This window comes from Motacilla alba, chromosome 1 (assembly GCF_015832195.1).
Source record: "Motacilla alba alba isolate MOTALB_02 chromosome 1, Motacilla_alba_V1.0_pri, whole genome shotgun sequence".
NCBI lineage: Eukaryota > Metazoa > Chordata > Aves > Passeriformes > Motacillidae > Motacilla > Motacilla alba.
Genome location: NC_052016.1, coordinates 115,253,434 through 115,279,042, shown reverse-complemented (window position 1 = coordinate 115,279,042; position 25,609 = coordinate 115,253,434). Strand labels below are relative to the sequence as shown.

General features: G+C 42.3%; 1 protein-coding gene across 1 annotated transcript; it reads left to right on the top strand.

The window, feature by feature from the left end:
* TMEM47 (transmembrane protein 47) lies at positions 1-22,966 on the top strand. The gene is made up of 3 exons (XM_038143827.1): positions 1-517; positions 13,287-13,427; positions 19,147-22,966. Exons 1-3 carry the CDS (start codon positions 292-294, stop codon positions 19,323-19,325), a joined length of 546 nt encoding a protein of 181 aa, XP_037999755.1. The 5' UTR covers positions 1-291; the 3' UTR covers positions 19,326-22,966.
* Positions 22,967-25,609: the final 2,643 nt, after the last annotated feature.

The window sequence follows — 25,609 nt, the reverse complement described above, 5'->3', positions numbered from 1 at the left end:
GGCAGGGGCGGGCTCGGGGCGGAGCGCGCAGGCCGGGCCGGGCCGGGCCGCGCCGGGCGGCGCCGGAGGGCCGGGGTGGCGGCTGCACCTGATACACCGGGGCGGGAGCGCGGCGGAGGCGGGCGGGAGGGAGCGGCGCTGCTGCCGCCTGCGAACGCCTCTCGCCGCCGTTAGACAGCGCTGGTCTCGCCGCTTCTCCCGCCGCCCGCCCCTTCTGCGCGGAGCTGGGCTCTCGCTCCCGGTCCCCTCGGGGTTGGCGGCAACGCGTGCTCCTCGTCTCCCCTGGGCCCCATGGCTTCGGCCGGCAGCGGCATGGAGGAGGTGCGCGTCTCAGTGCTGACCCCGCTGAAGCTGGTGGGGCTGGTGTGCATCTTTCTGGCGCTGTGCCTGGACCTGGGAGCTGTGCTGAGCCCCGCCTGGGTGACGGCGGACCACCAGTACTACCTGTCCCTCTGGGAGTCCTGCCGCAAGCCCGGCAACTTGGACAGCTGGCTCTGCGAGTCGACGCTGCACAGCGGTGAGATTCGGCTGCCCCCGCTGCCCCGCTCCCCTCCGCCGCCAGCCCTCGCTGCTTTCCCCCTCCCCGCCCGCCTCCCGTTCCCTCGGCCGCACCCCGGGCACTGAAAATTCCTTCCCCTCGCCGTGCCCCGGCTGACCCACAGCATCCCTCGAGCTGCCTCTCCTTCACCTAGTCTCCTTCGGGACCGTATCCCAGCCCTTCCTGGGGCCGGTCCCCCCGGACCGGAGCAGTGCCCGGGCCGTGCCCCGCTGCCCGCTCCGCTTCTCCTCTTCGCCCCCTGCCGCCCCTGGTCCCCGCCCGGCGGCTCCCGGCTCCGGCCGCCGCTGCCGCCGGGAGGAGTGCCCTGCACCTTTGTCCGCCCTTCCCTTCCCTTCCCTTCCCTTCCCTTCCCTTCCCTTCCCTTCCCTTCCCAGCCTCTTCACCCGTCCCCATCCTCCTGCCCGACCCGCGTCTGGCCGGGGTCGGGCTGGGGCGGAGGCGGCGGCGCTCGGCGTGTGCAGGAGGGGCTCGGATGGTGCCCGGGAGGTGTGAGGCTTCCGTGAGCGAAACGAGCCACGCACGGTGACTGGTTCCGTATGTGCCGTGGTACTGTCACAAAAGATCCCTAGTTTAAACTAGTTTTGATTATTTTTTTCCGTGTGGTAGCTTCCCTATACAGTGAGAAACTGTTTGGGCTCGAGTATCTTGTACTGCCTCTCCGCCCCCATCTGAGAAGTCTCAGGTTCTGGAAAGTTGGGGCTTCCTAAAGCAAAACCGGTTGCTGCTTTGTCCAGAGCGGGGACGCCTGGGCTTGGACTCTCTCCGTCACGCCGAGTGTGCTTATGTGTGTCTTTCTGTAGCACGTACTGATCTCCCCATCGTCTTTCACGCTCCTTTGCCTTCATGCCACAGTCCCCGTTGTGATTTCTTGATGCTCGTTCGTTCTTCACCTTTTTAGGTCTTTGATCACAGATTATTTTTTTAACGTCATTTCACTATTGCTTGGAGTACTTCGGAAACGGGTTGAGAATTATAAAAACAAGCTGCCTGTTGAATATTCTTCAGTAAATTCTTTTGCGGTGTGATAATTGTTTTGGTTTTCATGGGTGGTTTTATTTATGCCTGATAGCAACTTCTGGAGCCCTAACAGAAACACTGACAAATGCAGCCAGCCTCCCCCCACATCGCTTTTATCCCTATGCCTGTCCACACACATGCACTTGCATTGATAAATCATCTTGTTTGGATTGCTGCACTCTTTGGGTAAATCGTTCAGGGACAAGATGTGTGTTTTGGGAGGGAAAGCCAAGGACTGACTATATTCTTGGTGTGTTTTGTTTTCCTGTGTTCTCTGAAGTCCTTGTATAGGTTCTGGGAAATAACTGATCTCAGTTTGAGCTGGAATTACTAGGGTTCCTTTGCTGCTGTGCTTGCTTTGTTTTTTCTGTAGTCTGTAGTAATATTTGAGGATTTAAATGTTTGGAATTTTGTTTTAAGTAACATAAAATGGATTGTAAAGAAATGCCGGTTTCAGTCAGTTACCAGGGTATCTGCACAAAGTTTAGAGTGCTTTCTTTTCCTTCCCTGGTATAAATGGAAATTTATGTAGGAATGTCAGCTTCTACGTGTCTCCTTAGCAACGTGAATCCTTTGCCCCTTCTCCCTGTCTCCTGAAATAGTATCCCCTTGATTACAGAAAGACTTTTCAGATGGCTTGAATGAGAACCTGCTTCCAGTGCCCCCAGCTCCCCACGCTCCACTGGGCTCCCCCTCCATCCATCTCCCCGTCACGCATGCGTGTGCACACACACACACACAAAAGTGGCACGGGAGAGAAGCAGGACAGCTTATGGAACAGCATAAAGGGACACTAGTCTCTCTTGTTCCTCTACTGCTCACCTGCTTGTCCGTGGGGATGTGGGAGGTGAATGGGTGAGGATGGATAGGATGAGATGTAGTTTTCATGGGATGCCGTGTGTTGAAAATCTGGTCTGTCCTCTGCTGGTGCCTTCTGCTATCATGTGCACAAATTCCTGCCTATCCAGTTTGATTCAAGTTCCTCGAATGAGCTTTACCCATTTTCCTCAAATACCTTCCAGTCTAGCAGAGGCAGGTTTCACAAGCTGCTGTGGAAGAGGTGAATGATTGTTTTACTTGAGGTGACTGGGACAAACCCTTCACTTTCCTCGTGTTCAGCACCGAGCGCTGCATTCTGAGCAGACCTGAAATATGAGAAATGCTCTGTTTTCCTCTTGCCTTTTGCTACCGTGGTACAATTGCCATTAAAGCCAATAGGAGGGCTCCCACTGAGTTCACCACGTTGCATTGGGCTCATATTTGAGACCGTTTTGTGTGCTGGCATTAATATTTTAAGTGTGCTTTCCGCCTCCATTGTGAATCCAGCAAGCAGTATTTTGCAGAGCCTGGAGGGCTCCCACAGGGAAAGCTCTTTTAGCTGGATACCGGTGCAGGCAGCTTTGCAGCTAGCTGTGAGAAGCAGCAGCAGCACACACAGGAAGAAAGGCATCTACACCCATGGTTTTAAGAGACTTACTTCATCATCCCTTGGAGGAGAGCACCTCAAGTGGCACCATCAAGGGCATGCTCATATCAGAAGCTGTTAAAGCATATTCCAGGTTTAATTAAAAACTTCTGTTGTAATTAGACATAGGACCCCTGACTGCTGTCGGAAGGGCAGCTTGGTAGTGGAGAGCAGAAGGAAATGCAGAGAGCATGGTTGCATTGGCTGTTGTAGCAGGGAATAATCTCATTTTTCCTGGAGCATTGCAAGTGCTTGGAGCACGTGTTCACATTTGTTCTTTCGCTGTTCCAATGGCTTTTTTGTAACTTGCAAGTATTGTTTGCTCAAATACTACATTTCAACTTGTGGAAGTACTTCACAATAATTTTGGTTCAAGTATGTAAAGTATAGTGAGTCAAATTAATTTTTTGACATCTGAAAATTATAAAATATCTCATCTTAATTTGCCTTTTTTTTTTTTGGAGTCGTTAGGATCTGGGTAAATCTTCCACTAGCAGCAACTTCAGGAGATGAATAACAAAGTTGCCAGTGTGGAAAGCTTCATTACAAAATCTTGAAATTCAGAAATGCAATTGTAAAGCTCTGAAGTTTCACCACCTGTCTTGGCATCTAGCTGTTTTCTGTGATCAAAGTTTACCTTGGCTAATACACAAGTTGCCTTTAGACCAACTGTATTTTAAACTTGTGTGTCTTTAAACAAATTTATTTTTTATACATTATATGAAATGCACTATATCTAGTTTTTGATGATTCATTTACAGATTTATCAGGAGTTATATATGAATATTTATTTCTGTCACAGCATTAAAATTAAATGCATCCTGTATAAAATTGCCTGGTGTATCTATACCTGCACAGGTACTGTTCTTCTTCCTGCAGATTAATAACAGGAAATTTGGATTTGTGCAATAGACTGCAGCCACTATGGCTCTTTAAATCAAAGATGCACAAATGTAATGTAGAAGAAATAAAGGGCTCCATAGAATCTGACCTGCAGGTGAACATTGTCTGTTTTGACTTAGATACGTGTCTATGCTATTCATAGAAAACAACGGCTCCTTTGCAGCCTTTCTGTTTATTGTGAAAACAGCGTCTGTAAAAATACATCTGAATGGTTTTGATTAGCTGTATTCATTTTGGTGAACGTGGGGTATATGGCTTTGTTACTTTACAACCTCTGGATTTCTTTATGCAACATCCAGTTTTCTTCAAGAATATGATGCCCTTTTAGAACTGCCCATGAATACTTGAAAAACAAAACATCTCCAGGAAATACATGCAACAGAGTCTCGGAATGTGTATGAAACTTTGTGATGAGCAAACAATGAAGGTGGGCTTAGCCTGTAGCATAGTGCAGTAAACAACCGGAGTCTAGTTTTATGCTTGTAATTTTGTTCCAATTTATTCTTAAAAACAGCATCAGAGGCTGTTCATTGAGTAGCACTTCAAGGGGCTTAACCTTAATTACACATTAGATGCAAATATCTGAATTGACATGCCGGAATAGTCTTGGATGGTATCTCCTTATTCAGAATCTAAGGAGCTGTTCCAAGGGGAAATTGCTAGCTCAAAAGCAGCTTCCTCATTAGAAAATCTGGATCACTGCTCAGATTTGATGTTGACATGTATTTGTAAAAAGCTCAGCAAGGCTGGTAGTTTGCTATAAAATAACAGAAAAATGAATGTGATTTTACTTACCTGAAAAAAGTGGCTCATACAATCTGAGGAAGAATTAATAAAACATTCCTTCTGGTTTTGAATACTGTAGTCTTTCATTTTGTGTATTAACTCTAATAATCATCCCCAGCACTTTATTTGAAGATGGATGTAAAATCAAAAGCCATACTACTTCACACTCAGTGTTTAAGACTCTGAGCAGGCTGATCTAATTTTGAAGTTGAGTCTGACTTGAAGGTTGGCTCTATTTTCCATGGGGAGCTGAACTAGGTGACTTCCAGACGTCCTTCCCAACCTAAATGATTCTTGTGATTCTGTGATGACTGACACTCTGTTTATGCCTGATGTCTCTCTGGCTTCTTCAGACTGTGCAGAAGGCCTTGAATTGGCTTAACTACCCCTCACAGCAGCCCCTGATAGAATATTTTAGGGAATGCTCCTTCTGTTACAAATGGACCCAAGGCCATGGGAGCAGCAGATCCTGTTCAGCAGTCTGGGCCTTTTGGTATGGTGGAGGCTGCCATTGCAACCACCCTTCTCCAAGCAGGAAGAGACATGGTTAGAGCACACCTGTGATGTTTATGTGAGTTGTTCAGGGCAGGAGCACTACACACCTTATCAGTGACAATACTCTTAAAAAATAAACAAAGACTTGTAGCTATAGTGGGTTATTGCTACTGCTGTTGTTCATTGCAGTTTTAAAATCAGTAATGTATTCTGTTGCTTGAAGTTTTGTGGATTAAATATGATGTCCCTGGTGTTAGGGATAATGCAAGGAGTTTTAATATTTGATGAGATTTTTATATTTAGAATTGCTTACAAAGTGGCCTTGCCTCTGCTACTGATCTGTGGCCCAAGATGCCCACATAAGATTCAGGGTAACAGGAGAAGTGGTAAAGTCCAACCAGCTATATTGCTTTATGTATTTCACTTGCTCCACTTAAAGTCATCATTCTGATGGGAAGTATACCTCAAACTCTTTAAAATGCTAATTGTTTTTCCTCAAGGAACAATGGAATGAGATTTGAAAGTTGCAGAAGATTGGCAGTTTTCTGGAAGAACTTTGATAACTGTGGAGAATAGTTACTTCCAGTTCCAGTGCAAAGCATAGTATTTCAGATTGCTAAAAAGTAGTAGCTTTTATAGAAGAGGTCAGAAATACTGAGCTTGCTGTGAAAAGCTTGTATAACACATCTCCCACACTTCTTTCCTAATGGCAGAGTTCTAAGAGTTCCAGGTTTTTGTGAAGTTCTCAAAGTTGTGGGTGTGTGCAGTTGTTTGAGGGTTTTTTATTATTTTTATTGAATGAATGAATGAATATCCAATAATTAAAATGACATAGTAACAAGCTAATCTCAGAAGAATGCTGTGTATCCAATAGAGGAAATGCCTGAGTACATGCTGTACTATTCTGTGAATGAATTATAGATTACATTATTTTCTGTAATGCTGTGCTTGTCTTGAAGTCCTCTGTTGGCAAAAGCAGTGTGCAATGTGTGTTGCTTATAAATGGTAAAATAAAGATCTATATAATGGCACCATTTAATTTTTTATTTGAAGTTGTGCTGTGCTTAAAAGACTTGGTGATTTTAGAAATAAAGGCAGGCCACAGAGCAGACATACAGCATTCCTCACCCCAGCCCACACCTCTACAAAGTGTATATATTTCATATAAATGAGGAATGCAAGCTTGATTCTTCAGGAGAGGTTTGTGTCTGTGGCAGATGAGCGAGCACCTGCTGTGTTTCATGTTGCTCATGCATCTGCACCCCCCAGGCATTGAGACCACTTTGTTGTCTTCTTGTCTCTTTGACCCAGCAGTGGAGTTTCCTCCCATATTTTTACAGATATATCCAAATTGTCCCCTGCACTCCCAACGGCATCTTTGGGTGGAAGGGGGGGGATGCTGCTTTCCATGGCAAGGTGAACAGCCTGCACTGTGGCTGCCTAGTTCCTCCCCCAGACCTCCTCCAGCTGGGAGGAGAGCACCTTCTGTCTGGAGCACCCTGGCAGCAGGCTGTTATCCTGCCTGGAATAGTCGGCCTCTTCCTCTCTCATCCCAGCTACCTTGCTCCTGGAGAAGGGGAAAGCCATAGGAGGAGCCCGGGTGCGAGGGTTGCAGCTCTGAAGGGAGCTGCCAGGGCCTTTTCCCTCAAAGGTGAGAGAGCCCTGAGTAACGGTCAGCATTCCTGTGCATCAGCAGCAACAGAGCATTGGAAGGGACCACTCAGATAAGAGGCTCTCTGGAGCAAGGCTCAGATCTGGATTTCCTTGTACCTGTTTGTTCCTGGACCTCAGAAATCTTTCTGTGCCGTGGGTCTAGCAGACGGAGGAGGGCAGTTACAGCTTACCTTAGAAATCAGGAAATCCCACTGGGGAAAGGGATCAGAGGTGTGAGGTTAGAGTCTGGAGCCAGAGCTGGAAAGCCAAGGCCTTGCACCTTCTGAAAAGCTCTCTAGCCCCTGGTGTATGGCAGCTGAGGAGTTACCTGCCTTTCCTCCTTTACTGCTTGGCTGCCCTCGTTATCCATTAGCATTCTGCACCTCTGTAAGACACAGGGTCTTCACCAGAAAGCAGTTTTTTTGGATGTCTCTCTGCTTGTTCTCTTTTTCTTTGATTCTAAGTGAGTCTCCACTCAGCATCAGGAGCACTAAATCACCTGCAAGCCTCTTGTACAGTAAATGCAAAAAGACTGCTGCCTTGTGTAGACCCTCTGAATTATCCTCAGGAGGCAGTGAGGGATTTTGGCACCCAGCATAAAATGCTTACATTTCTCTTTGGGTGTTGTCAGTGTCCTGGTGTGTTGGAGCTGTGGGAAAGTCTTCCTGTTGGTCCCACGGGTGATGTGCAGCACTTGGGTTATCCAGGGCTTGTCCCGTGTGCTGCTGTGTGTGGATGAGGACAGGTTTCTTAGGGAAAATGTCATGTTCTTCTTTTTAACAGATCTGTGACTTAATGTAGCTGTTTCATTTGTTTAAATTTATGGCTTTTAAAAGAATGCCTTGGTGTAAAGTGAGTTCTCTCAAGGAAATTATGCTTTCAGCCAGAGCTGGCTGGTTTCTGTAGCTCTGGTAATGCTTTCCAAGTGTCTGAGTGACCTCAGTAGCCACAAGCACAAGTAATTTTCTTCTTCAGGAAAATCTTATTCTCAATCCATAAAAGGAAAAGAAAATATACAAACCAGAGTATGTCTGTGCAGCAGCCAGCACTAATAAACATACTGTACTAATCAATGAGCAGAAAATATTTATTGTCATTTTTGTACAAGGCTCCACTGTGAGAGACTGTGGCTGGAGCAATTTGTGGAGGTTTGGAGTGGCTCTTGCAGGAAGCTCTTGTGCCTGCAGCGTGTGGAAGTGTCCATTGTGAGACCCCAAAGGACTGCACCTGCAGGCTGCCTGTACAGGAGCAGGGAAGGGTGCACGCAGGAACTTACAGGCACTGGGCTTCCCAGCTCACCCAGGGCAGAATTCTTCTGAGCAGCTCCTTGAAACCTTCACTCTGCCTCAGGCTGAGGCTCCAGAGGTGACCTCTGCAGTAATTTGATGTGAGAACTTAATGGCCCCTGCTGTACCTCAGCTTTGCCACGGGATTGAGGGGACCTTCACCTTGCACAGAGCCTCTGCTCATGGTCCTGCTGAAGAAAGGAGAAGTCTCATTGATCATGCAGCCGAAGCACTTTTAGGAGCTAGAGTTTGCCTTTGTGTTTTTATATATACGCTACGCGTTGTAAACTTTTGTTGGCTATTTGATATCAAAGTTTGAATATGAAGCTATTAGGAATATCTCCAGGTATCCTATTTATTTAAGTTGATTTTTATGATACTCAGTGGGTTACATTTAATTTCTTACGTGTGGGTGCCTCAAGTTTCTCTGCTTCACACATCTTTCAAAATAAATATTCTTGCTTTTAAATGCTATATTGCAATTTCGTAGAGTATTTATTGTCTGAGGGCAGGTACTTGATAAATAGAAGCATTGCAATGACTCAAAACAACTTACTTGAGTGTTGTGGTTTTTTTTCTAACCAAGATTTTGTTTTGTTTAGAAGGTCAGGCTTTGCCTTCATCATTTAACAGCTGCATGCATTTTGGTACTTCATCCTTTATGAGAAGACTTGGTGAAGAGCCATTGTATGGAAAAAAAGGAATATTTGATTGCTTCTTAGGAAATTAACTCAGCTCACATGCACTGTCTGGAAAAGCCCTATACACAAATGCTTCACATATTCCACAGTATGTTTCTATGCCCACCACTTCTACTTCTTTTACTTGGTAGAATACCATGTTGAAAAAAATATTTAATTTTGGGGTACCTTACTGAAAACATTACATCTATACTAGCCTTTTGCATTGATTTCTCTTGTATTAAAAAAAAAGGACCTAGTTATTAAAATACACATTTCATGACTTTGATGTGATTTCTTCTTCTTTTATGGCTTTCTCTAATTTTTTCCTAGTAGTGAAGTATTATTTTTTCCAAGGAATTGAGGAACTAGCACTGCTCTTAATTAAAAATTACATCTTAAAGCCTTGGGTCATTTCTTTTGGGGAAAGAAGGGAGGAGAGTTAGAAATGTCACTGTACAGTTGATACTGTGCCTCTGGGTCACTGAGAAACAGGCAGAATTTCCACACAGCCAGGAGACCAAGCTGTCCCCAGGAAGGCACTGACTGTTGTGTGAGGAACTAACTGAAAAGAAACAGTATCATCATGGTTTGGTGGCTTTTTCTTTTTTTTTTTTTTTTTTTTTTTTTTGACTGAAGATGGTAATTTTAATAAATTTGTCAGCAAATATGTATTGAAAATATGTCTCAAGTGACTGGGTTTGTATTTATATATATTTCCAAATACTGAAGCCCACATCCCCAAACTAATGGGCAGATTGTTACAGTTAAAAATATGCAAACACTGTCAGAACTGCAGCAAATCTTCCTCATAGTTATAGACATTGGGATGCTTCTTGGGGATTTTCACACCTAGAAATAGGATACATTAAGTGAGCCTTTTCTTAAGAAATCTCTCGAGTTTCTTAACAATTGTCAAAAATGTCTTAATTCTAGTTTGGATGGAATAGGGGTGGCTCTACTGGTGTAGTTCTTAATGTATTGCTAAAATGGTGGAACACTGAAAAAATCTAAAGTTATCTAAACCAATAAAGGAAATCTTACTTGGGCATGACATTGGATCACAGTGCTTTTTAAAGTCTAGAAGTTTATTAACAGTTCTGTGAGTTTTGCTAGTTCCTAATATTTTGCTTAGATAATGGAGGTGTAGTTTAAAAAACCTGGAGTGGTGTACAGTGAAAAAAAGACTGATGTGTACTCTTCAAGTGTAACCAATTGTGTTTTGAATGCAGAAAAGTAACAATTATCATCTATAAAGCCCCATTTTACTTGTGGTTTTGCATATTTCTGTCTCTGAGAACAAGCAGTCTCCCTGAACTGCTGAGGCTCCTGAACTTACAGTTCTTATTAGTAACTTTTGTGCAAGATTGGTGCACGCCTGGAAGAGGTACACACACATTTTGGATGCTCTAAAATCAGTTTATGATGTTTGTGTTCTGTGTATCAGTAGCACTGTGTAACAGAACAATCTCTGATCCCCTTCTGGTGCTGTGTCCTGTAAATCACTCTTGGGTAGTCTGAGAAACACTACAGATCTTTATTGTAGGAAAACTGTGTTTGCTGTATGTGTTTATATTGTAGATGTTTGATTTACAGGGTGCTCTGCCTTCAGAGGTAGTAGTTCTATTTCCTTTGGATCTTCCTTATATTTTTTGTAAAGTCCAATGGCCTGGATTAAAAAAAAAAATAAAAATTGCTATTAAGTAGAAGACTCACGCAGAAGATTTTGCTTTCTTAGTCCACCGTTAGCTTTGTTTTGTTACCAGATCAAATAGCTTTTGGAATTGAAAGTTGGCATTTTCCCAAGATGATGAGGAGATTTAAACACTGGTTCCTATGGTGGCCACTGTAGGAAAGTTCAGTCCTGCATTCTTCATGCACTAGTGCCTGATCTTCACAGTGCTCTCCAGCCAGAGTCCCTGCAGCTCCAGGCACAGGCTGGGAGCACTGCATGCTGCTGTGCAAGGACTGAAAGGAACAGGCAGCCCAGACGTGCCCCAGCACAGCACCCAGAGCCTGCTCCCAGCTGGTGAGGAGCAGTAGGAGCCTTGGTTCTGCCCCGCTGTCAGCATCACCGAGTAGATTGTCTGCCTCAAGAAATTCATTTTGTTTATCCAAGGCAGTTCTTTTTTAGTTGGGAGTGTAGGTGTCTCCCAACACTCATTTGTCCTTTTACCTCCCACATCAGTACTATGGTGAGGTAGTTTGTTTATTTTATAACCTTTCTAAAATCTGTATATTTGTCCTGGAAGTTAAACTGTATTCTAACCCCCAGTTATATAATCTTTGACTAATTTATTGTCACTTTTTTGGTGATTTTTCCAGTGTGGTTTTGGAAAGCAATAGGATGCCTAACCTTTTTTTCCATTAAGTTGCTACTCCAGTGTCGTGCACATTCCCTTTGCATTAGAGTTTGGCACCTGATCAATGCTAAAAAAACATTTAATATTTAATTATTTGTGGTGACTTTCAAAAAATTTAGTTTCTGAGTTTTCCTGTCTGGCCCTTTGATTTATTTCATCAAATTTATGTGTCTTTTAACTTCAGTGAGTTATAGATTTATGTGGCTGGTCTTTGTATCTGTGTAGTTTTCTAGTGCAAGGATTCCTTTCATATCCTTCCAAAGTGATCCATTCTGTTTATTTATTTTAGGTTTTTATATCTGTAATGCACTTTGATATTGGAAAAATCCTTTCAAAATCATCAGCACACTAACCTCTTAGTGTTTCTGAAGGCTCATGTTAATATTAAAAACCACTCACTGAAGCATCTCTGTCCAGTCCTACCATCATATTTCCATCCCAGTAGTGACAGTGTGGCAGTGGGACACACAGCAACCTGGCATTAGAGATTTAGAGATGACGGAGTGAAAGATTGTCTCAGCCTTGGGGTTTAGTCCAGTAAGAAAACAAGGAGTAAAATATCTTGGAAGGTTGAGTACTTAGTAATTAAATTATTAGTAAAGGACATGCCTGGATTTCTGAAAAGAATGAAAATAAACGTGTGTACTTGCACAAACACATCTTTAAAATCACTTTCTTTTCAAGCAATGCTTTTATAGCTCTTCTACCCACTTTATTCTTTTAATCGCCTTCATCCTTTCTCATGTAATATATGAGGGTTTTTGGTGACAATAGCTGCCAGCATTCCATTCCCAGACTCCACAGCTGCCCTGTCTGTATCTTCAGCACATTCGATTCCTCTTGAAACTGGATCCACTGTTTGTTTAAAACAGTGCTTTTTCCTCATTCCCAAAAGAGGATGTTCATTGTTGTGGTTGCTGTTGTTTTAGTAACCTTAAGATATATAAATTTAATTTGGAAATAACAATCTTATTTTCTGTTAACTTGGACATTTTTTTCTGATTGCCACGTGACTGGTAGTATTTTCAAAGTAGTGAGATGCAAAGGATCCATAGGTCCTTTTCCCATGAGCTGAATTTATATAATCTTCCTTGAACTGGTAAATAGTAGTGATAAGCAGTAAATAGTGATCTGATTCTTTTTCTTGATGCCTGCTGCTGGAGAGAGGAAAGGTCTTAGATATTCTTTTGGGAAAAGAGACAGCCCAAAGCCTGTGCCTTTCAAAAGTCCCACAGAAGCTCTTAAGTTAGATTTTGGATGTTGTATACATGCATCATGGCCATCAGCTTACAAATGGATTCTGATCTATGTGATTCAAGACTGCAGATACCGTGTTTATAGCTGCATTCATTATATATTAGAATAACCAGAAAATACCCTGGCCAAGAGCAGAGGTTGCCTTTGGGGGAGGAAAAAGTGATGCTCGAGGATAACTGACATTTTACAATGGGATTGAGATTTGACTGGGTCTGCAACTAATGATTATTGCTATCGTTAGAAATTCTTGACTTCCAGCTATTTTTTGTGTTGAAAATACACATATATATATATTTTAAACCTTTGAGCATCTCTCAGTTTTGTTACTCATACTGTGGCCTTGGTGCTTCCCAAGGGGCAGGTGTGTGTGATGAGGCTCCGTGCATTTCCCTTGCTGTGTCATCCCAATCAGCTCAAGCAGAGGTTTGAGTTTCACTCTCTTTTGTGAGAAAGCTACAGCAGACTGAGGGGCAGCTAACACGACACCAGCTAATCCTGAGCCAGCCTCAATTTCTCACTCTAAATTGGATAAAAACCAGGGGACCAAATTAGTCAGTTTTACTTGAGACACAATCCCAACGAAGCCAGCTAAGGCTTGAGGAAGCGTGGGAGGTTGTGGCACTTTGCTTCTGAGTTACATCTGTTTTATGAAGGTGATTCACTAATTAAGGGGAAAAGAAATCCAAGACACAGCTCTTTATTTACTTGAGCCTCGGTGCAGCCTCTGTGTTCCTCATATTCTCTTGTTTCTGTCAGGCCTGTGGGCTTGTTTTACTGAAATTTTACTATTTTTTTCCCCCTCTTTGTTTTTTTTCCCCCTAGACTGGCAGATAGCTACTCTGGCTCTGCTGCTGGGGGGTGCTGCCATCATTCTCATAGCTTTCCTGGTTGGGCTGATCTCCATCTGCGTGGGATCTCGGAGGCGGTTCTACAGACCAGTTGCAGTCATGCTCTTTGCTGCAGGTAAGCACTGGCATCACTAAAGAGATTCCTGAGAGCAGCTGAGCTTTCATGGAGGGAGATATGCCTCGTTCTGCATACTAATTCAGAGGTGTTTGGTTACTTCTGTCTTAATTCCAGTGAGGTTTCTCAGGCTGTAAGTTCTGCAAAGCATTAATTATTTTTGCAGTTGCACTATTATTAGTCCATAAACAATTATTTATTTGCATTATATTTATTGTTTTATGAAGCGCATGCAGCAGGGAAACCTATGGAGGATAAATCTCAAAATACCATTTTTAATCTGTGACTTTGTGCTGCTTGATGTCCCCATTTTTATTCTTAGTGCAAAGCCATTTTTGTTTTAATGTTCTCTCTTTTGCAATTTTAAAACAGGGAAATAAATACCCAAAGGTGAACCCTGGAAGCTCTACATGTGAAAATAAATAGGATTATCTTTCAAGGTGTTTATATATACCCCTGTGCCATAAGGAATTAATTTTGTTGTGTCATCTTGTTTGGTTATTAATTTAACAAGCTGTCATGGTGTAGTCCCTGTTTGGTTTTAAAAACACGAAAATGGAACAGTTTATATAAACTATCACAAAATCTTAAGGGAGACCTAAGAATCTGAATTGTCTGTAAAGCGGGTCCAGTGAGGTGCAATTACAATATCAAATCATCTCCTTTTATATATTCTGGTGCTTTGGGGCTTTGTCAGCACGGATGTTTTGCATTCTCCCGAGACTCACCAGCCATGGTGTGCCTTCATCCTGTCACTCACATCTGCATTGGAGCCAGCAGCTTAAGCCCCTTCTGATAGCCCCTAATGAAGAGGATGACAGAACCTTTGGGGTGTATTAAAAAAAGCCACTTAGAGGGATATGAGAGGATGAGAGCATGGAATTGGAGGCAGTTTGGGATGAAGCACAGCTCCGGGTAGGCTCCTGCTGCCCCCTGCTGATGCCATTGCCTTGATGGAACTGAGCCCTTCAAGATGCACGTCTATGTGCTCAAGACATATTCCTAGATTACATTTCATTTGCTTTTAGGAAATTAAAGCAACCTAGGATCAGATTCCCTGAGTGGAAATCGTCTGGTTTTGTTCTATGTCCCATTGCTTGCTTGGTTAAATGAATAAAGGTCCTGGTGCCATTGTTTTAAAATACAGTGTTAATCCTGAGGTTTATAGGGTATGCTGGGCAGTTAACTTTGAAGGAAATGTGGTTATTTCATTTTTTTAGTGGTTTCTTATTTGGCTTTTGGCTTCATTTCTTGTAACATTGTGTTGACTCAGTAATTATTCAGCCATACCTGCCTGTCTTGCTGTGTTGCTCGTTTAGTAGTTAAGTTTGTACCCAAAAAAGAAATGGCTTTCCACAAGAAACGATTTCTTTAAATCCTACTGTTTGTCTTCATGTGCTCTCCTCTGCATAAAATTGCTTCTGGTCTTTACTACAAAGGTTGATGGTGAAGGGGTTTAATGCTTACTTGAATCTAAGAGGAAATTAAATTAGTTCTTTAGCTTGTGATGGTGTTTACATCTTCCCTTTGCCTGTGTGTGTGTGCATGTGCATTTTGAACAGCCATAACCTGAAGCACATGAGAGGAGAGATGATGAGCCCAAGACAACCTGCCCCATTCTTCATTATCTAAAATCTGGGGAGAATCCTTTCAGGATTTGACACTTACATTGTTATAAGACATTTTCTACAGATTTTATCTTTGATGTCAGCAATTGTAGAGATGAATATGGATGATGTATCTTGAAAGAATTATAGAAAGAATTTCCCCTGAAGAGGGGAAAGTTAAGATTGAAGCAGTTTGTGCCTTATGCAGCTTTCCGTGGATTCAAGCCTTCATCTGTGGATTTTATAAACCTTTCAGGATAAACACCACCCTGACTGTGAATGTTCTAGCAAGACCAAATATTTTGTGTAACTCTGGCTGGGAGTCTGTCAGTTGTCTCTGGAAAAAGGGCAGAGTATGAATTGCCCAGAGACGTTTAATGATGTGTGGGTGTTGGGTAGAACAGGTCTCTGTGTGGAAGAAAGGACAAAATGGAAAAGTTATTTCCAGGTGCTTTATAAGAGTCTAAACAGTTGGCTCCAGGCTGTTTTTCTTTTCCTTCAAGTTTTGATTATTGTTTTTTGCCCTCAGCTTCAGGTTTCAGTTAGCAACTCTGTGGGTGAGGGAGAAGATTGACTGACTAGGACAGGAAGAGATGAGAAAGAAAGGGACCAAAAAAACCGAAATTCAACCTAGATGCTGAGAATAAGCCAGCAAGCAATGAAAAGATGTGAATGTGTTTTCCTAGAGGTGACAGTATGTATTTTAATGTTGAGAGGTAGAGGAACTCCTCAGGTAGTGGAAGAATGTGGAGCACACGGGGAGGCAGTGTCAGGAAATCTGACTTGGAGCCACCTTGGCTCTCGTGCCTCTGTGGTCTAGGGGAGTCTCCAGCTCATGGACCTGCTGGGGTGTCTTAGAGCTCATGAACCAAACTGACCCCGAAAACTGCACCCTCAAAGTGCAGGCTCACAAACCTTTCAGTGCAGGAGTTTCATTATACACTCACTGTTTTATTAAGTGCTAACCAAGTCTGATTTTGGGGCAGAAATAGGAAGTGTGCTTGCTGGAAGTCCATTAAAAAAAAAAAAATTAAAGATGCTTGCCTTTTTGTGCTACTGTAACAAGTGTCCTGTTGACATTAGTGAGCTTTTAATGCATTTCACAAGATGCTTTTACATGCAAGATAGGGAAAACAGTGGCTAAGTGAAAATATTACAGGTAAGAGAGTAATATAAAGTGGTGGCAGATAATAATTGGAGAATACTTAAGGAGATGTCTTTTAATTCTGATACAGAGAGCACAGTCCAGCTGGATTGCATCCTCAGTTCTGTGCTATTGCCTATTTTTGTAATGATGTGGAAGAGAGAATGAAAGTTTACCTGTCCGATTTTACAGTGGAAGTAGAAAAAATTGCGGAAACGTTGAAAGCCAGAATTTGATTTTGTGCAGTTGATGGAATGGTCTGAAAAAGTAGGACTGACTTCAGTAGAATGTAGGGCAGGTTGCTACAGGGCAGCAAAAAGAGTCATAATATCAAAGAAATACTGTTGGGGAAAGTACTCTCTAGGTTATGTACTCCAGTCTCCTTTTTGAGGCAGGATGGTCACTAACAGTGACAGCTGTGGTCCAGTTTTGAGGAAATTCAGGCATGAAGATGTCTTTCCAAGCATGTTGTCCTGGGCCCTTACTGCCCTCTTTATGATGTTTTTTTCTTTGTTGATGTCCGTCCTGAATCTCTGAGGTTAGTGTTCACTCTCCTTACTGACAGCTTGCTTGGCACTGCAAAGAGGAATTATTTTTTTTTCCTGTAATTGTTGCAGCTACTTTTTCAGGCAATCTTTGAAACACCCAGCATTGATTAATGAAGTGCTTTACTCATCTGAAATGAGCAGGAGGTAGAGAACAGAAGTGCAGAACTTACTAGCCAGCAGCAGCATTTTCACAATTACAGATAAATTACAAAGCCACATCATAAGTGGGGTTTTTTTGACATCAAAATTTATAGTCAAACATTTGTACGAAGAAAAAAAAAGAGATGACTGAAATTATATTTTCCTACTTTTAAAGCATTTCTTATGATTTCTGCATGTCTAATATGATGAGTATGTATAATTGCTTATATTTCATGTGAATGGAATAAAACTAGTATTCCTGTTCCCATATTGCAAACATCATAGTGCTTCATAAAAACGTGTCTGCATTTGAAGTGAACAATCAAGTTTGAGAGAATTAGTCTTTTCTGAACAGCATTTGAGTGGCAGATTTTTTAAGATTTGCTTTGCAGCCTGTTTTTTCTACAGGAAAACACTTGTGCTTCTGTAGGAAGATAGTACACACTTCCCTTAAGCAGTTCAGCATGGCATGGGAGAGTTCCTTTCAATGGGGGAGTTCCTTCAAATTCCTTAGAAACAGATCAGGAGTTGCAGGCATTGCTTTCAACATCTTTTGGGGTCATGCTGGTCATTTCTCATACCTTTGCTGGCTGCTGTCTGTAGCTTACACAGCTCCCTTCCTGCTCTACAGGGAACAACAAGGACAGAAGGCAAAATCAGTGCAAAGTGATGACAGTGCTCTGTAGGGTGGCTGCTCCCACCAGCCTTGCTCTGAGTTCTGCAATGGCATATCTGGATCAATAGCAGGAAAAGCTGGAACCCTCGCTATGGAAATGTCAAAAACCCTCTTGTGTGTGTTGCTGCTTTAGCAACATGTTCCTCTTCCAAGAGAATCACTTTTTTTTTGGTTGTGTTTTGACAAGTCCAATCTGTAGATTGAAATTAAGCATACTTCATATGTTACACTGTGGAGGGGGGAGACTTCCCGGGGTTGCACTTGACACAGACACACATGGAGCAGTTTCTGACTCAGCAGAGATGCTGCACTCCCCCGTGCAGGAAGGCACTACAGAAAAACTCAAATATTTCCATGCATTTTCAGAAATCCTTTCTGACCTTGAATGGTCTTAAAGATGTGTCTGAAAGCTGAGCATATGTTGAGGTGCTTTTGGATGTAAAGATGCTCTCATTATACAGAACTGGAATGCATAATCTTTTCATAAGAGTAGGAGCTTTACCCAGTGTACCCTGCCAGAGTTTCTCAAATGTTGCTGACAGACAAAAAAATATATTCAAATGGAATAACATTATGTAACACTTCAATAACTGTAGAATTAAAAAAAAAAAAGTCCTGTGGATGTTGATATCCACATCAGAAAATCCACTGTGCAAACATTATTCAGACTGTCAGTCTCAAGTAAGGGTCCAACGACCACTCTGTAGGCTAAGGTGGATGAGCTGAATTTTCCAGTGAGTGTCTTACAGAGTTTATCACTGAGGTTCTGATGGGCACGGGATATGATCTCCCCATGCCAGTCCTCTCCTCAGGACGGGTGAGCATTCGTCTCCAGGGCTAATGAAAGGGGCCAGTGGGCAAAGGTGTGTGTGTGAGTGAAATGGCCAGTGCGTGTCTGTGGATCTCAGAGACAATGCTATGGGAAGTAATGGTTTTGAAGCTTTTTAATGTCTTGGATTTGACCTATTTTATTATCTTCTTTCATCACACCCTCTAAATTCGTAATAGTTGCCTGTTTGAAGTTTAGTGACTGATCAAATTTTATAGTTTCCTTGGTATTCTGTGCAAGAATGTCATTAATTCTGCTTCCAGAACACAGTAATGAATATGAAATATGTGATTCACTGAGTCTCTACTGAGCACAAGCATATATCACCTATGACAATGAATTATTTCTAGGCTAAGTAAATTATTTGATTCTCAGCAACATTTGTTAATATGTATTCTCACTTCTCGTTTTGACTTATTTATAATGGCAATAGAACAATTTTTGCTGTTATGGAAGGAGCAATGACTGAAAACTAAAATATAAAGGAGAGACAGAAAAGAATTTGGGAAATACTACTCTCACTGTTTGTTTTGTGGGCGTTTGAAGGCTCGTCACTATATCACAGCAATACTATTTGCTGACCAGTGAGGGAGTATGGAAGAGTTGCTCTGTTCTCTGTGAATGAAATGAAGGTGATTTAAAAAGGGCAGCACTTAGAAGCTAAAATCTCCAAAAGCATTTTAAATGGGAATTTCAATTATTTGATATTTTCTTTGTTTTAGGGAAGCAAAATAAGGCTTCTTCTGACATTTGTATTTTTCTTTTCTCTTTCAGTTGTTCTCCAGGTCTGCAGCTTGGTCCTTTACCCAATCAAGTTCATCGAAACAGTCAGCTTGAAAATATACCATGAATTCAACTGGGGCTATGGCCTGGCATGGGGTGCAACTATATTTTCATTTGGGGGTGCCATTCTTTATTGCCTGAACCCTAAGAACTATGAAGACTATTACTAGAATCATTTAATGAAAAACAAAAATAAAAAAAAGGATTACCCCATCTTTTCTAGCTCACAGTTTTTTTAGAACACTTGTGGAGCACCAAACAGTCTGCTCTGTCAATAAAATAGCCTTTGCCTTTTGGGTGTGAACACTGTAACCAGCTTTTACAAGCATTTAGAAGAACTGCAAACACTAGGATTGCTGACCTTACATAGGCAGATGCTGCAAGCTGCTGATACATAAACTTCATTTCTCCTGACAACAAGCAAAAGGATCTACGTGACAGCGACCGTGGTGAGAAAACTAGTTGGAATGGGAATGCAATGCCAGCATCTGCTGCTGCCTGCAGGGGAGCAGCTGGTGTGGGCTCCGTTTAGAAGTTTCCCTGTATCATAGAGGATTCAGATGTCTGATAAGCAGGCAGTGGCATCTTGTACAATAGGCTGAGTTGGCCCCTTGTTACTTGCTCAAAAGCGCTCTTAAGGAATTAGTTGCAAGGGACTGTGTTGAGGGCAGTGAATGTAACTGGTTAATGACTTGTCTGATATCTGCATTCAACAGTCTGCTGGTAGAATAATTAAAAAAAAAAAAAAAAGAAAAACCCAAACAAGCCACCAACCCACACAGGATTTCATGAATTAGGAATCGACATCACCGTGCCAGCTGCAGCAGACTGTTGAAGGGAGTCCAAACCCAGAGACATGTGCTTCTGACTGTGTAGCTGGAAGTTGCCTCAGCTCTCAGTGTTTTGCTGGAGGGGTGAAGATAAAAAGGGAATAGAAAAAGACCTGTTCTGTCCCTGGGACATCCAAAATGTATGAATGAATTGCAGTTGTCCCGAGTAACCATTTGACTTGCAAACATGGGCATGAAAAGAATGCATATGGAACAAGGTCAGTTATATTTTTGAAAGGTATTTGTTAGAATAAATGAATATATATATAATGCAAATATATATGAAGAGGGAGAGAAATGATTCATCCTAAAATTGTAATATGAGCTGTGATGCAGTGGTTAAAATACTAACTTTGTACACATTCTTGAAAGTCTTGGATTGGTACCCCCAGTTTTGATTGGTGTTACAAAATAAACACACAATGGTTTTTCTTCTGTATATGCCCTTGTACAGACTCTGTGTTATGGGAAATGCTTAAAAGTTCACATCAAGTTAAGGTAGAACTGGAAAAAAATAACTTCTTGCTATTCCATGTGTAATATAATACTTACTAAAAATTCTTTTCTAAGGGTGTTGCAAATTAAAAAACTGACATTTTTTAAAAATCTGGTTAGGTTGTGAATGTCCCTGATTATTAAGAATACAGCTGAGACCCCATCATGTCCATATTAAAGCATTAGCACTTCAGGAGGTAATCTCTTGTTTTTAAAAACTGAGTTTCTAATGGACTCTTTGGTGACTATGTACATGTGATTACTCCTTGCCTAATATGTTTCCCATTGAAAGCATCCAGAGACTGTACTCATGAAATGAAGCCCAAGATAAAATAGGGAGAACCCTCACATGCATTTAATCCGCATCACTTTTATTTTTGTTTACAATTTGCTTATTTGGATATTTTCAATTAATTATAAGCATATTTTTATACAATTTTAATCTTTAGAAATAACTATTTTTTTTAATGGAGAAATTTAAAATATATTCTACGTGGACCTCTCCACAAGCAGATATGCTGGGGTTGCACATCCACCTCTGCACAGATGGTTTTGCTGGTTCCCCAGAAAAGGCTCCTGAATTGCTGGCTTAAGATGACATCTCTTGTGTTTCTGCTGAGCCACCCTCTCCGGGGTGCTGAGGGTCTGCAGTGGCCACGGGGCTGCCCTTGGGAGGGCACTGTGCAAGCACTGCTGGCTTCTGGAGATGGTTTATCAAACTCGGGCACGCTCGGGAGTCCAGTCTTCGCTGCTGTGGCAGAACATTCAGAATCAGAAGCCTCTGCAGAACCAGCAGTGATTGATTAGATTAGATGGAGCAGAATGACAGCTTGACGTGGAAGGGACTGCATGGCAATGCCTGGAGAGCAAAAAGGATGGGAGGAAAACTTGGATCCAGCTATTTCACAGGCATCAAGAGAGCATTTGTAACTCTGCTTTATTTCCTGAGACTGACTTAGGGCAGATATTCAGCATACAGTTCACTAGGTATCTTCCTGAACAGCTGTGTAGTTCTGCTTTCATTTAGCAGCATGGAGAGCGTTGTAGTTTGGCATGGGAATCAGAGTAGGGCAGAGCAGCCCCCTGTGAGAAGATGTCTGTACCTTTCTGAGAAGGTGTTTTGGGGCTGGCATTGTGGCACTTGGTCTGTGCTGCCAAGAAGGTTCAATGCTGAACCCACATCGTAGCCGCTAATTTATCAAATTGGTTTTCTCTGTGTAGAGTTTGAGTGAAAGCAGCTGCCAGGCCTAAGGCAAATGCAGATGAGTGGTGTGTGCTCTGCAAGTCACTGGCTGTTAATGTGAAAGGTTTCAGGCACAACAGTTTACAAACGTGAATGCCTAAAGACAAGGTTCTTGATTCACACTTGAGTCAAAGATCTGATTTTCAGTCCCTACACCTGCTTTTCCTCTGGAAGGTGATGCAGTCTACCAGGACCCACCTCAGGCTCCTCAGGACCTTTGTGTTTGGGCGTTTGGTATGTGGATTCAGGTACCTGCCTTTAGCTTAGGTTGCTGCTGCAGTGTCTTTTTTTCCTCTTTACCATTGCAAATTTTGGCAGGCATTCTGTTTCTCAGAATGGAACTAAAGGTAAATGCAACTTTTTTGCTGATTCTTGGGGTTTTTTTAGCCATGAAAAAGATGCAAGTCTGTGTTCTGAGTGTATGTACGACAAATTAATAATTTTGTCTGTTGTGCTTGTGTCATGTCACCATTATTTCAGTTGTTTGACTTTATCTCACTGGCAGAATGATTCTCTCCCACAACAAATCCATTTTTTTTCTTCCAAATATATATGAATAAATACATATATATATATATATATATATATATAGCAAATTGCAAGCAGGGCTAGTTATTTGTATTTTTTAAGCTTAAAGTATACCGTCCGGTGCTGACAAATACCCAGCACCTCTTCTGGATTTCTTGCACAACTTCGTTTAGCTTTTGTAAATTTTAAAAACAAATATAGAGAGACCTATGTGTTTGAAATATAAATGATATATATGGATTAGCATGTACCTGTATATTATTAAACATGCAATGAACTGACTGGTAAGTGAAGTCTAATCTTATGGCTAGCAATGTAATTTATTCAGACTGTATTTTTGTACAGCGCAGTGCACACTAACCTATTGCCTCTGTGTCCTCTATAATGCCTAAAACTGTGCCTAGAAATTTCATTTATGTCTTTCAAAGAAAAGGAAAAAGATGATTAAATGCTTCATGTTGTTGATAGTATTGGTTTTTCTGATGTTGTTCTTTATTTATTTTTGAGAAGTGTATGGTATGTTTATTAAAGAATCCATCAAAATGTGGTTCGTTTTAAATGGTCATTGTTAGGAGGGAAAGATGGATTTTTTTTTTTATCTAAACATTTAAGTTTGCAGTTTTAATACCATTCCTGCATTTCACGATTTTTGTAGCTTTACATAAAGTTTTATGTGAAAAAGTAACTGAAATAAAAAAAAAAATTGTTACACTAAGAAAATGTGCCTGTTTTGCTCTGAGTAGAAGAGGTATGCAGCTCAGGTGGTGTGGTTTCCTGAGGAGGAACAGGCTCCTTAGGCTAATGAACATTCCTGGTGTTCATTTAATTTCATGCTGAAGGAGTCCTATCAAAATTCCCAGAGGGAGAGGTGGAGGGGTGTCAGTGGCAGGTTCCTGTGTCTCACCTGGCCACAGAGCAGTAGCTCAGGGTGAGTTTCTGGGTGTCACAGAGCCCACACTGCCTTTATGAAGATGCAAGTATTGTAACCTCAGAAAACCAGATGCTTTAAATGTAAATAACAAAGCCGTGTGTTGAAATGGGAATCTGTGCCCAGCACCTTGTTCCAGTGGGGGATTTGTTCATTATATACAGGTTTTTTTTCCTTGAATTTCCAATAACTAATTCTTTTGTCTATTTTAATTCTGAAAGCTGTGTTACTCTTAATTGTGAAAAAAAAATGCTTTGAATGTGACAGGTGGTGTTGCAAAACAGGGAAAGCATGTTTAAAGCACTAAGGAAACGATGCTGTGTGTTTTGTACTGTTGGGTAATGTATGCACTGCCTCACTGGATGTCCCCCAAGAGGAGGGGCAGCAGCCTGGGGCTGCCCGCAGAAACCAAGAGGAGAATGGCAGGCAAAAGCCTTGCTTGGCTTCAGCAGATGAGTTCTGAGTGAGTACAGGCACAAGGGTGGGTGCCCAGTGTGGAAATCCACTCACAGGAAAGGAACTTGGAGCGGGGAACAAGCACTGTGGGGTGAGCAAGGATGGGAGGGGTCTGAAGCTTTGTTTTCCTTTGAAATGCGTTGAGGGAGGATGCATAGGGAACTGTGAATCCATTGGGATTGAGGAATCGAGTCAGGGGCAATGAAAGGCATATTTCTTGAAATCTGCATTAAAATTCTTGTAGTTGTGGCTTTAGGGGGCACATCACCTAAGGGTTTGACCTTGTTTTAATGCCCAAATTTTAAGTTATTTGTGTTCCTACGTGTTTGCCCAAGGTCTTGCAGCCTCCTCCCTCTCTCCAATGAGAGGGGAAGTAATAATTCAGCACTTCTGTGTCAAAGCTGATGAACAGTGGTGTAAAACACCTGCAGTGGGAGCGCTGGCACAGGCAGCTGAGCTGTTCTGGGTGCCTGACTGTGGTCACTTTGTGGTACCACGTGTGTTACGCCACACTAAAGGGTCTGTAAAAGAGGGCAGCAGGGAGAGAAGTTGTCTTTTTACCCTCTGCACTCTGGAAGGGCTCTAATCTTCTGCTGAAAGGAGCCTGCCCTTCCCTGCAGCCAGCCTGGCATGGGTGAGGTTTTGGAGCTGGAGAACAACCAACAGTGGGAGCACAAATGAGTGCAGAACAGGAAGCCCTCTGGCTCAGGTCAAAGTGACAGACACCTGAGAGAAGTATGTGACCTTTCTGCCTGTGGAGCTGAGCCTCAGGGTGACAAGGACACACAAAAGATCTCAGCTTCAGTCCCCTGAGAGGAACTGGATGGCAAAGCAGCTTTGGGGGCTTTTGTGAGCCCAAACCCTTGGTGCTCACTGAACGTGAGCTTCCTGTGGTGCCTTTTGCCCTTGTGGGTGCCCTTGGTCACTGTGGACCTTGTGAGCAGCTCTGCTCTGCTGACAGAGCCCTGTCCTGAGGGGAGGTGTGCCCACTCTCTGGGACACCGAGGCTGGGCAGGGCATGGAAGGATCTGGGATGCTCCTCGGTCCTGCCACAGATCAAGACCCCGCAGATGAAGAGTAGATGCAGACAGCTGGGGTTCTTGGGGAACGTGAAACCAGCTGTAACTGAGATAAACTGTAATGGTACCAGGAGGTACAGAAGATTTTCTGCAGCGAGAGAAGCCTTGGTGTAGAACAATGATGAATGGATTCATAAATGCCCTCCTCAGTATGAGGAGTACTTTCTGACTCAGAGCTGCTGTGGGCTTAAAATCCCTTTGTCTTCTGGTTGGTGTCACAGGAGGCAGAATCAGAGCCATTTTCTTTAAGTTTTTTCATTGAAAGCAAGTCCAGCTTTTTTCCTGAGGAAATTTAATAATATTGGAATTATTTTAAATACTTTAATGTATTCAGGTTGTGAAACTTCATCTCTTCTAAAATAATTTCTTGGCTGGTACATCTGTTTTAGGTTGAGGTTTCTTTTTTCCCTTCCTACCTATCTATTTTTCACATCAATCAGAAAAAGAAAGCTGAAACATTTGAGCCACTTGGAAGTTAAAAGAATAGGAGGGCAAGGCTGAGCAGTATACTTATCTTGGAATAACAGCAGTGTGGGGGGACTAATTTCAGCTGCACCAGCAGATAGCTCTGTACTAAAGATGTCTGAAAAAAAAGGTGAAATGAGTAGCAGCTGAGGAAAAAAGGCCTCTCATTCCTAAACATACACACACTTTGTTTCTATCTGTTCCCATTTCTTCCCTTGATGCTACAAGAAAATTTATTTCAGGATTTTTCCTGGTTATCTTTTGAAGTAAGTGTGCTTTCTGCAAAGCTGTATAACAAAGTAGTTAAACTAAGATCAAGAATTTCTAATGGAAATGTTTAGAATACCTAATTTCTGAGGCCTAATTGGAAACAACTTAAATTATTACATCAATAAAATTTGCTAGAGGGAAAGCCAAAAGGGATTCATGT